Source organism: Mycotypha africana, assembly GCF_025528875.1.
Source record: "Mycotypha africana strain NRRL 2978 chromosome Unknown BDF20scaffold_6, whole genome shotgun sequence".
NCBI classification, from domain to species: domain Eukaryota; kingdom Fungi; phylum Mucoromycota; class Mucoromycetes; order Mucorales; family Mycotyphaceae; genus Mycotypha; species Mycotypha africana.
In genome coordinates, this window is record NW_026515730.1 from 1,037,232 (window position 1) to 1,049,913 (window position 12,682).

The 12,682-nt window shown below is 38.9% G+C and overlaps 3 protein-coding genes across 3 annotated transcripts; 2 read left to right on the forward strand and 1 right to left on the reverse strand.

Annotated features, from left to right (window-relative positions):
• Positions 1 to 2,321: 2,321 nt before the first annotated feature.
• On the forward strand, positions 2,322 to 4,544 carry BDF20DRAFT_821285 (regulator of G protein signaling domain-containing protein; the record flags this gene model as incomplete). Its single annotated transcript, XM_053077605.1, has 3 exons — positions 2,322 to 2,396; positions 2,529 to 3,603; positions 3,739 to 4,544. 3 exons carry the CDS (start codon positions 2,322 to 2,324, stop codon positions 4,542 to 4,544), a joined length of 1,956 nt encoding a protein of 651 aa, XP_052935666.1.
• A 2,801-nt stretch (positions 4,545 to 7,345) lies between these two features.
• On the forward strand, positions 7,346 to 7,630 carry BDF20DRAFT_913712 (uncharacterized protein; the record flags this gene model as incomplete). The annotated part of the gene is made up of 2 exons (XM_053084104.1): positions 7,346 to 7,439; positions 7,506 to 7,630. The coding sequence occupies 2 exons, from the start codon at positions 7,346 to 7,348 to the stop codon at positions 7,628 to 7,630; spliced, it is 219 nt and encodes a 72-aa protein (XP_052935667.1).
• Positions 7,631 to 8,498: 868 nt separating this feature from the next.
• BDF20DRAFT_942027 (uncharacterized protein) lies at positions 8,499 to 9,615 on the reverse strand (the record flags this gene model as incomplete). The annotated part of the gene is made up of 4 exons (XM_053084803.1): positions 8,499 to 8,881; positions 8,973 to 9,281; positions 9,354 to 9,461; positions 9,538 to 9,615. The coding sequence occupies 4 exons, from the start codon at positions 9,613 to 9,615 to the stop codon at positions 8,639 to 8,641; spliced, it is 738 nt and encodes a 245-aa protein (XP_052935668.1). The 3' UTR covers positions 8,499 to 8,638.
• Between the last annotated feature and the right edge of the window lie 3,067 nt (positions 9,616 to 12,682).

Sequence of the window (12,682 nt, forward strand, 5' to 3'; positions counted from 1 at the left end):
AACCAATTCATTACGGATAATAGCGCACAAGATACTCCTTTTGCATCTGAATTCCATGCCAATGCTGTAGATAACAAGCAACTGCAACAGCAGCGTCAACAACCAAATCAGAACGAAGAAGATGAGCCAGTTATGGTTCGTTATGTAACTGACCCAGAAGACTCAGATCCCTTTGCCATAAAGAGCAATCTTGATCAACCAGCCGCTACACGTCGCCCTCCTCCTCCTCCACCACCGCAATCTAGAAAGGGTAAACCCTCAACTGCTACTGTTACTACTACTACAGAGGATAACACAACCGGAGCAAATTTCAACGATATGCATGTATCTAATTCACAATCAACAGGTATGATGGATCAACATGACATCTCGAACGATTTCAATGCTGCTTTTGGTATACCGACCGCTACGCATCCATCAAATCAAGCGTCCATCAACAATAGTAACTATGAAAGCTTTGATAACGACGAATTTGACAGGTTTTTCTCTGACCCCAAATTTACGTTAACAAATGAGGGAGCAGCCACAACCACTACTGTTGATGATAGTGTTTTCGATTCTGCTTTCGCGCCAAAAGATGGCTCATCAAACACAGTACCTGTTGCGAGGGAGATTGCCAGTGAGGCTGGTACTGATGCCTTCAATGGTGCATTTATATCGCCTCCATCATTGACTGAAAAGCACGCTGTTGAGCATCCAACAGGAGTAGCACAGCCTGGGTTTGAGGATTCATTTGATTCGACTGTTAATCAAGCTGTGAATATTGGATCAGGAGACAATAAAATGATGACAGATGGGAAGGATGAAAATCAAAGAGTAAGGAATGGATCACCATCTGCTGTTGCCGCTGATGAAACTATGACTACTAATGTTGCTGATGGTCATGCTGAAAGTGATGCGTTCGCTAGTAATAGAGGGGTTGCTGAAAGTTTACATCAGAATCCAATTAGCGAGGAGACTGCTACTGCTGCTGCTTCGGATGCAGAGAAGAACAATGACAGGATGAATGTAGCGAAAACAGCTAATGATGATAAGTCCAAGAAAAAGAAAAAGGGTATTGTCAAGTGGGCAAAGAGCTTTGGCGGGTTTGACTTTTCTGGCCTGGATTCTGATAAGAAGAAGAAGAAATCAGATAAGAAAGAGTCGGCTAGTAAAAAAGCTACTGGTAAGGGAAAAGCAGTAGCAACAACAAATCTCTCAGCATCGACAGGAACTGTAGCAACAACTCCAACATCATCTATCAGCTCAACAGCACAACATCAAAACCGGTTTGAGGATAGTATGCAACAAACGAACCCGCAACAAACGGAGACGGTAAACGAAGCATATACAAGGATGAATAGCCTGCATGATTTCACCGGTCAAACAATCCAAGAAAGTTATATCGCTGAATTGGTCAGTATGGGATTTGATGCGGCGGCTGCTAAAGATGCTTTGAATCGTTATGATCAAGACCTTGAAAAGGCTACGAATTTCTTGCTGGATCAAGCATAGTGCCATTGTCAAAAGAGCAGGGGAAAAAAATCCATACAATACACATATTTTACTATTATCCGTACCATCATTGGCACTATAATCTTTTAACTTACTACAATATAAAGTATTCCTATACTACTCTATTTCTATTAATAAATAATATTCTAGATTAGAAATTGAACCTTTTTTATAATTTTTTTTTTCGGCTACAATGGGTAGCATGGAAGTCAGGTCGCTAAAATTTAACAGATTTGGCATTAAACTGGTTTTAGCGTATCACATTGTGAAACTGAAAGGGGTTTGGATTTGACAAAGAACTTTTCATACGCATGTTACATTTGACCAGAAAATAAAGTCAAGAAATATAGAATTTTCAATGAAAGAAAGGGATGGGCAAGGGATGTTATGGTCAAATTACTATAAATGTGCAGGATGCCCTCACTGGTAGGTCCAAGCGTTCACGAGCTAGGACACGCTGTCAAAAATAGATTGCTTATATCAAGATGTAAAAAGTAGGGAGCCAGCAAAGACTGGTGTCTCTTCTTTCTCGATATTCTCAACCCATAACACGCACGTACGCACGCTCACAGAATACAAAAGAAAGGTACCACTTTACTACCTCGCTCCCCTTATTCTTCCCTATCTGTTTGCGTTTTATAAACTTTAATCAAATTTGAACAAGAACTTGCCTTTTTTTACTTATATTGTTCGGACCTAACGCTTATACTATATATATGTACATGAATAAACATTGAAGTCTTTCTTTCTCTTCTCTTTTTCTTCAAACTTTCAATTTTTTGTTTTCTTTATTAAAGCTTTTAGTGTAACTTACTGGAAAAGAAAAAATGGAAGCAAACGTTTCGCAACAAGCTTATACATCTATGATGAAGTTCACTATAGATGGACGTCCATTTGTTAAGGTCTTTTTATCATGCATTGATCAATGCAATAAAACTTTGTTAAAATATATAGAAAAAAAAAGAAATATATATTTTGTATAAAGTAAAAAACTCGATCAAAAACAATTAACCTTCCTTTCATTCTATATATAGGATATTCATGATTTATTTGCTGCGCTTATCGTGCAAATTCCATTGGACACACATCGTTATTTATTCAGGAATTACTATAGCACGTTCAGCTCTGAAGATGCCTACCAAGGGTTAGGCAATCTACGCTTTTCTCATACAGTACGTACACCCGATCCAAATGACCCCAGTCGTCAACAACGAACAACAACAACTACAACTTTCAATATGAGCAGAGAAATGGCCAAATCGCTTTGCCAGCAATTTCAAAATTGTCGACTTTTGGAAAATGCCGTGGATCCTCAAAGCAGAAACTTCCGTGATAAGGGCATATGGCACCTTACACCAAAAGGTCTGTGTGTATTGCAAGATTTCTGTATCAGGACCGAAGTAGATCTCAGCTCACTTCGCAAGCATTTCAGCCATATGGAAGCCATCCATCTTGTGCGCTTGGACCGCAACCCTGACGACGATCAACTTATACTCAACCGTGCCATCACCTCCCTTATCTTCCGCATCATGATGTCTTCTCTTCCTGTCGACGGTGAGCTTACAAGCTCCAGTGGTAGTGCGAGCTCTGTTTCTGTATCCAGTAGGCAAAGTATACAAGCCGGCAGCACACCTCCTTCCTCTACCACTTCGTCTGTCTCATCCGCTACATCTTCGTCCACGCATTCATTAAGCGCACCTTTCGCCATGTCGTCTGCAGCCGTGAGCAATGATTCTCGGGTCCACATGCTTGGCAATTACCTCCTTACGCTTTCAAAATCGGGTCGTACAAATCAAGTGAGAAGCTTAAGGACAATGCGGACCGTTTTTTCCTCGCAAATGTGTTGCGATTGGTTGGTCGATTACAGCACAGTATGTTGTCGCGAAGAAGCAGAAGTGATTGCTCAAGAATTTATCAAGCACAATTGGCTCGAATACCAAGACCACAAGCATCACACGGTTCCATTAAAGTCTTCGAAAGTGGCGATGCTCATCGTTACCGAGAAAGGAAAGCAAATCATCGCTGAACCTGCTAAACAACCGATATCACCCTCTTTTGGTCCGCAAATAACAAGCACCATTTCTTTGTCAGATCGATCGAGATCATCCGGTGTTTCTGCTCATATGACAACAACGATGACAACGGCAAGGTCACGTAGTAACACAATTACAGAAGAAGAAGAATTAGGAGGGGCCGAAATGGGAGGGAGAGGTACTGGAGGAGGAGGTGCTGGAGGAGGTGGAGGAGGAGAGGATAAGGCCACATTGCAAGAAATCTTATCTCAAGACCCTGACTCCCTATTAATTACTCAATCCACTACCACCATTGAAGATGAAGATGCCTCCTCTCATAACAATACCCTTCATGAGGACAACAAACAGCAACAGAAACCTTCCTCTCGGCCATCTAGTATTGCCATGGACCACAATCAAGACACCAAAGAAAGTAATTCTGCAAGGCTGACCATCATTTTGGAAAATGCCAAACTACGTTCCCCCTTCAAAGACTTTTTACGAGCCAACTTTTGTGAAGAGAATCTTGATTTTTGGATCGACTATAATACATTGAGAAGGAAATGCCGCAATCAAAGTCCAGCACTACCTTCCCATAACCAGAAGGAGTTACTGGAAGACGCTTATGATATATGGTCTACTTATTTGGCTCCTGGTTCGGCATGCGAGCTGAACGTCGAACATTCTCTGTGTCAAGAAATGGCAAGAATTGTGAATTCTGTAGTTACTGTAATTCCTGCCTATCAAGGACAGGGAAAGCCTACCATTGTCATTACGGCTTCTTCTGTGTCTCAAAGTCTTCGAATGATGCTCAAGTTGTTTGATAGAGTCAATGATCATATCTGTCGATTGATGGCTTCTGATTCTGTTCCCAAGTTTGTAAAGACGGAAAAATACCGCAGGATTATTGATTCTATTGAAAGGAACGAACGTAAGAAGCAAAAGGAAATGGAAGACTTGACTGATTCTTTACGGAAATTAGATTCTAGCAGCACTAATGAACTCTTCAAAACGACCAACGTCGAAACACAAGCCTAAAAAAAAAGTTTATGTATAAGCCCTTTCTTTCATCCTATACTTGTACTACTTCCTTACATACATAATTGGCATATACGTATATATGTGTATAAATACATCCTATTTTAAAACCTCTCTCTCTCTCACACACACAGACAATCCTTTTTACACATATAAATCAGCTGTAGTTTAATTATGGAAGATCTCAGAAACAATCGCGAATCAATAAAATAAGTTGGCCATCAAAGTATTTTGGTGACAGTTGGAAGGGTAACATAGAATGCTCTTTACCTGCCTATTTCTTCTTTTCTTTTTAAAAGTCCTCTTTTCTAGGGTTCCTTTTCATTCAAAGCCATGCATTCTATTCTACGTTTCAAACAAGATATTTTGTTAAAACCCAATGGGCACGAGGTATTTAAGCTTGTCTAAATTGCCCAGGGCAGATCCAAATGATTTACAGAGCTAAAAATCCCTTTGGGTTTAAGGGTAAAGAGAAAGGAGAGCTATAGAGATAAAATTGAGCAAGCAGGTAATCAATCAATAAACTGTCAAGCAAGAAGCGGCGGAGGAAGGGGGTTCTTGGTTATATTGGAGGTAATCGATTCAAATAAGGTGTGGCATAGAGCGGGGCTAGGGTAATACCCTATTTGGGCTCGTTGAGGGGATTTAAAGATATGTGGGGAGGCGGTTGGGTCGATTATGGTCAGATACAGAAGACGAGAGATAAAGACGACGATGCTTATCAAGACATGATATAGTATGTGACTTAGTGATAATTGTTGCTGAGTGTCGCCGACAATTTGATGCTCACCGGAAGCTATCCCAAATGCCATCGGATGCATTGGTTACCTTTGGCTTACTCACTGGTAGTCTCATGATAGGGCTCAGTTGAAAGAGTGGGACGGCATTGGGAGATAAGTTTTGATTTGACGTGGTTGCTTTGTTAGAGATGAAGAAGTTGTGTACGGTATTCGGTGATGCAGTACTGAGGTTGGTTTGGGTTATCGGTCGTAGGTAAATCTATTTATGATTGCCAGATTGAAGAGAGGGCGATCTGGGTGTACACAGACTTAATAGACATTTGGAAGGTATGGAAGAAGCACTTTTAATAGGGTGTCAGTAAGTAGAGTCCAAGCTTGAAAAGAGAGTCTTAGCTTGTAAAATGTAACTACACTCCCTCCTGGATGGTAGATTAGCCAAATGTAGGCATAATTTTTGCCCAAAGCGAGTATAACCATCAAAGAATTTGCGTAAGCATTTGTTTTGGGCGCCTTTCAATTGCTTGAATTATTTCTTATTTAATTTGACGAAGGCTAGTCCGTACTCCATCTTGTGCAGATCATGCATCCTTTCTACGTTTAAACAAGGATTTCATTACAAATTTGAATTTTTAAATTTTTTTAAAGCCCAATGAACGCGATATGTTTAACGTGTATAAATTGCCCAGGGCAGATCCAAAGGCTATACAGTATCTAAAAAACCCCTTTAGGCTGGAATGTAAAAAGGATTATGATCTACTAGAAGGTGGTAATGTATTTCTATGCTTAAACAGAGATTTATAACAAAAAAGATTTACATTTTTAAAAGTCCTGTGGGACACGAGATGTAAAATTAATCTAAATTGCCCAAGGCAGATAGGAAGAAGTGTGCTCTTGCCAGATTGGAGAGCGAGCAAGTTTGTAATAGAACGGGTTACTCTGTTGCTTGACATAAATATAGTAATAGTACTGAGATCAAGGTACCAATAGGCAGTGAGGTAGAGCAAAATAGGAACTTAGCTTGTAGGATGAAGGAGCGCTCTTGCATGGTACGCAAATTGGCAAGTTAGAGCATAAGACAAGCAGACAATCTACTGGATCCACCAAAGATTTTGCGAATAAACTTGTTCTGGGTATCTTCAAATTGTTTGTATTGCTTCGCGATTAGAGTGGTAATGGCCAGGCCATATTCCATTTTTGCTCGGACCAATTGAACATAGAACCGTAGGGAGAGCAGTTTTTCGAATCCACTTTTTGGCTTCTTTTAAAGGAAAGATGGCATTCTTCAGTTAATGTGCGTATTATAAGCCTCAATTTCTGAATAACATTCCAGTAATTTAATGCTTGCCCGAGCAATACAAGGCATGGATTTACATTCAAAAGCTTTTTCAATTATGTTCAAAGTCATTCCGTTTCTTAGCTGGCATCTCACTGAGTGGTAATATGGTACCGGCACCTTTCTCTATATTCTTTCCTTACAGCGTACGCCGTGCTATGAAAAGACAACAGACCTTTCTGGTTTTCGCTACATAAGAATCCTATCTCCTAAGGCAGATATAGGAAGCACTTAATTTGTTCAAGCTCATACCTCGTGTAGATTTTGCTCAAGATGTTGTTATCTTTGAGCACAAGCATTGATGAGGCAGCGTCTTCGTCTTGTCTGATTTTTCGTTAACTAGAGATCAACGCCGTCTAGCGCCGTATGAGTTTTGAGTCACCGTACTAGATGACTACATCATTGGTCTCGATATGTTTGATCGACTCGGCATTTTAATCGCAGTCGTGTACTAAATGAAGTCCGTGCGTATCCGTCAGCTCGAAACTACAGATTTTCTTTTCATAGAAGCAGGCGGCTTGGACTGATAACTTTGCTAAGTCCGAAAGTGACTAAAGCAGTTTACCAAACAGGTTCAAATCAGGGCAATAAAAAAGCCCGAACTTCAAAAGTCTGAAACTGAACCGAAAATGCTCTAAACACCGTCCCCCTCCTGCCCCGCCCCCTTGTTTTTTGCTTTATTGTGGATGATTCTTGTCCCATTGGGAACATTTTACATAAGCCTTACTATGAAGCCTTTAACAAAATATTATACGCAAGTCTTTGGTATGGGCCTCGGTATGGGCGGCCTAATGGAGTTATTCCTAATTAAATCCAACTACTGTAAGTAATAAAGACTCTTCTGTCCTCTTTGGAATGGCGAAATGCTCAATAATTTCCTTGCAACAGATCAAATGTTGGCGGCATCGGAAGCCAAACAGAGACTGAAAGAGCTTGAACAGGAGCGTGAAGATGCGGATCGATTAAAGCGTATCATTGCAGCTAATGGCACAAACGCCTCCACAGCTAATTAATTTTATGATTCTATGCTGCTAATATACCAGATACTCCGGTTCCATGCTCACTGTACAGTAAAAAATCATGTATCACTTTTTAAAAGACACGTATCATCTATTCCTATTGCTGAATAATGCAACTCTTGAAATCTTTTGGTTGTATAAAAGAACAAAACGCCTTCTTTGAAATGTTGGTCATGGAGTACATACTCTAAACACGTGCTTGTGCTAATGCAAACAACGACGATCATTGCGTACAACAAACGACATGGATAAGTGCAAAAAGGAAGGAGGGGCTCTGTGTGTCAAAGAGCATATTAAAAGCTCGATGAGGAATCAAAACTGAAAATGAACAAAAGGTCGAATACATGAAACGAGTCATACATTAAAAGAAGGAGTTAGGCTCTGGTTCCACTGCTTTGTCTATTCACTCCTTTCCTTCACGACATGTTCATAAAATTTTGCGATTGATATGATCGGGAGTAATAAAGCTTCCATTTATTGGCTTGTCGATACAGTATTCTCCTATCTTTCCAACTTTTCAACCACTTTGACTTTTCCATCATCTGGTATTCTATTTAACCCCAGTCTAACGCATAGAAGCAAGTGCATGATGCTATCTTCTTCAAGTTCATCTGTTTCACATTATTATATGTCTTTCATGGAGTTTTCTGTTACGATATGAGGATGGAGCACTTTCATCGTTTCTTAATTTACAAAGACTGTTTTTTTTTTTATGTCAAGTACAGGCTTTGGCTCTCCTTAGCAAGTACTTTTTTCCTAATAAAATGAAAACCTTCTTTCTAACAGCGCTTGAGAGTGACATCTATACTCGCATCTGGTCAATGGCGATTTATTCGTAATTCATGCATAAATGAGTCGTGATTCTTTTGATTTACAAATCTTTTGAAGGGAGGGAGAGGGAAACGCGGAGGGGAAAGGGGAATCCAAATCAAGAGAATTCGTCAGTGAGGATGCATGATTTGTGTCGAGGGCATTCTATGTGCTATAATTGTGAGCTGTTGATTAAGGGAAGCACGATTTGAAATGCTCGTTATCAGTTGTATTATAAGCTGCACCGTCAATAATCATATTGTCCAGCGTTTCTCTGATCTTATCTTGTGTGTATAAACCATCCAATTTGTGACAAATTTGGTCAATCGTAGCTCCATCAGGATAATCCTCAAAAGCCTTGAGTGTTTTAGTAATGTCATCCTCAATCGAAGAAGCCTTATTGTCATTGGTTTGATCAATAAGCATTGAGTTAGGCTAAATATCAAATGCAATTTGTCAATTCACTACTATCTTTTCTAAATCACCGCAAGATCTAAACGATATGCTTCTCTTTCTTAATACTTACACCATTAGGTCTTGTGAGTAGCAAATGGGTTTCGATAGCATCGAGGAAGTGATAGGAAATTTCGTTAAAATCGACAATAGGGCGCATGTTATGAACGACGACTGATATACGACCGTTGAAACTGTTGATTCTACCATATACGCGAACGTATGTATCAAGGACAAGTTCGCGTCTAGCATCGGCTTCTAGCTCGCTTTCATTTTGTTCGATCCATTTTTTGCACTCTACAACACCTGTACCGTCTTCAATATTGTATACGTTGTAGGTTTGCAAATCTTGTATGCCTCGAATGACGCCAATAAAGGTAATCTAATACTCCAGCACCGTTATCTTTTAGTTCTCTCAGATAACAAACTTTCATTCGTGTTTAAAAAGTTATACCTGCGTAACATCTGCACCATCAATTCTACAGACATTATCATGCACAACACTGACGTTTTTGATTTGCTTAATTGTTAATGGTCTCAAAGTTTGATCTCCCAATGGTCTCTGTATCCAGTTACAAATAGTAGAGGATGTTGAGATTTACAGAAAAAAAAAGAGAGGGAAGGGAATGGTATCTTACTCTAGCATAGCCACCACTTCCATTTTTGTTATCTGAACCGTCGAATGAAGAGTCTAAATAACCACCTGTATGAGACATCATTTGATTTCCAAGTTGGTTTCTAACAGGTAAAGAAAGAGGCAACTGAATGTACTACTACTACGCAGCAGAAAGATGTTGACTACTTTTTTTTTTTGCACACCCGTGAATCAGAGCGGGGGCGCGTAAAGGACCAAGAAACGCGGTTTTTAATTTTTTGGCAAGTATGCGTGGAGTTCAAATGTATCTGACCTGGCTTTCAAGCAGAAAAAATTAACGTGATACGTTATTGTCATACTGCCAATGGGTCTTATAGACAAAAAGCATTTGACATTATAAACTGATAATATAATGTCGGGGACAATATTTATCTTTTGACACGACTCGACGTGTATATACTTTGTCGTAATCAAAAGTCACATTTGGTAAAGCTAATGAAGATCTCTCAATTTTGTAAGCTTGTTCTAAAGAGGGTGTTTTATGGTCCCATTGTTTGCTGTGCAAGACAGAAGAACGCATAGATCCCCTAAAAATTAATATTTGTATACGTAACTGTAAATATAGTTTTGCACTCAAACAAAAGCTTTAGACTTTTTTCATCCACCCGAGCTTTCGAAAGCTTAAGGGTTTTCATTGTCATTACACAGTGGGATGGTAAGAGAGACTACTGATTTTGTCACACGTGAAGGAAAATTGATGCGAACATTTCATCATACGCCTACGAGCCTTGTGAGTTTTTACGCTATGATCTACAAAGGGATTATCTCTGATAGGCTGACCGATTAATTTAGAAAAAAACCTTAATTCTTTGCTCCTGTCGTTTAACAAGCTACTCAACAACAGGTCAAGAACTCAAGTGTGAAAGCCACCCTTTTCATAAATCATGCTTAAACGTCTTTTTGTCGACACAAAAAATCTATCGAAATCTCTTATTCAAAAGCAGAAGATTATGCTCGTCCCGCTTCTTCCATCAGGGAAGGACGATGGAAAAAGGAACCTAAATTCTACTATTCTTAGTGTTTTTACGACATATGTTTGTCAGCGGAAGGGTCTTGCGCGTACGACATGAGGATGAACAGCTGGCTTTAAATTGGTATGAAAGAATGGGGGGAAAAGGAAAAGAAAAGAAATTTTTCGCTTGATCTGCTGCTGTCTCATTCGTTCAGTGTTTGTAGGTCGTTTTTCCAATTTATCGAATTAAATATCTTGCAATGTATTCAAGATATGAAGCTGCAAACAATGCATGCCGGTATCTGTTCCTTCACCCAACGGAAAAATAGCAACAATAAATGCCCACGTTTTGATTGGTTTTTCCTATCGATCACTTTGACGACAGGATGATTTTGATTTTTCCTTTTTTTCCAATTGAAGAATGTGTATCTAAAAATAACAACAGCCAAAATCTGAATCGTATTTTCAACTTGGGACTAATGCAGCCGTTTTTATCTAGAACTATTCTTCACCTGTAAAAGGATATATTTCATACAAAAGGTTTCAGTTGGGTTTTTTTTTTAATTTTGCACAAATGCGGGCCAATACAAACAAACACTAGGCTGAGTCCATTGACTTTTTCATCATTAATTCATTAAATAATGTTTAAACTGAGGACTCTCTGATATACAACAGCAGAGATATTTGCTTTTCATTGGCTGAGCAGAAAATAAATACGACTGTTGTATTTAGGTGATAACGCTCTAGCTTTTTAAGTTGCATAAGTCCTTCTTTGCAATCCGAAGAAATTAAGGTTAGTTTTCGACCGTCGCTTTCAAATGCATGAATGAGGCTAATGGTTCTTTTTTGTTTTCATGAATGTCATTGGATAAAATAGCATCCCTTATGGGTGGTAAAATGGGACACACCTCAAATGTAAATTTTTGATAGTCATATCATCAATTGAATGATGTGTATTCATATCATGCAACCTTAGAATAAGCTGGTTATAGGGAAAGACTATAGACGGCGGCTATAACCCCATCCTTCTCGTTTAATCAGATCCGAATTTCACCCCAAAGAGCCGAACCTTTTCGTAAATGTATCCTTCTGGTAAAATCGATGAGGTTTTATTTTTATCAGCTTATAGGGCAGGAACAGACATAGTTCGTTCATGCGGGTATACAATTAAAGTAAAGCAGTAATTGGAAGAGTCTTATGAGCCTTCCCCTTCCTACATAAACTAGAAAGAAATCTAGTTACGTTTCGAAGAGATGATTCAGTCACCAATATGCTTTTGAAAGGTTTATGTAAATTATTGTATAATCAATCTATCTATCTGTTGTCATTCGGAGAAAATAAAAAGGGGGCAAATATTTCCGCAGTGACAAATAGTATACATATTGCATGTATCCATGGAAACGCTGTCGAATTGAACTGGCCTTTTACCGTTTCCACCAGCTTCTCTTTTTTTTGCAAAGAAGGTAATACAAATGGAATGTTATTTACCCATTGATTGGATTAAGATTGAGAACAGATCTCGGAAATGCACGCAAAATTTTTTGATTTGAAATTTTTCGGATAAAATTTGCCTACACAAACGCTTTCCCAGGCAAAAGGAAGAATCCAAATAGAAAACAAGAGAAAAAAAAAAAAAAAAAAAAAAAAGACGGCTTTAATGATTTGACAAAAGCCGTAAATCGAGTGAATCATGTATAATTCAATCACTTATTGGAGCGCAGTGTCTAGCAAGTTTTCACTAACAAAGAAAGGCACTGTTGATGGGATATTCAGGAACATAAAAACACTATGTCACATGTTCATTTACAAGTGTGTAATGTTTTCTTTTGTTGATGGCAAGAGAAGACTAGTTTGTAAAATTGGCGGCATTGGGCTGAGGGGAGGCGCTATTTTCCACCCGTTTTAGTCATGATGTATTCTGTCTAATCTTACGACAACTGTTTGCCACACTTTTTTCAACTAAACACTCTCCTTGAATAAACGCGCTAATGGCATCAATTAGAGAAAATGAGCATTATTTAGAAACTGATAATCTTTACATCATTATTTTAATTTGAAATGTATCCGTTTGCATTTTATTGTTGCTGCCAAAAGGAAAAATAAGATACGCTAATGGAAAAGCGTTAATTTCGAAATTTTTTTTTTTTTTCCTAGCCCAGCCCAAGCGGCCTTATGA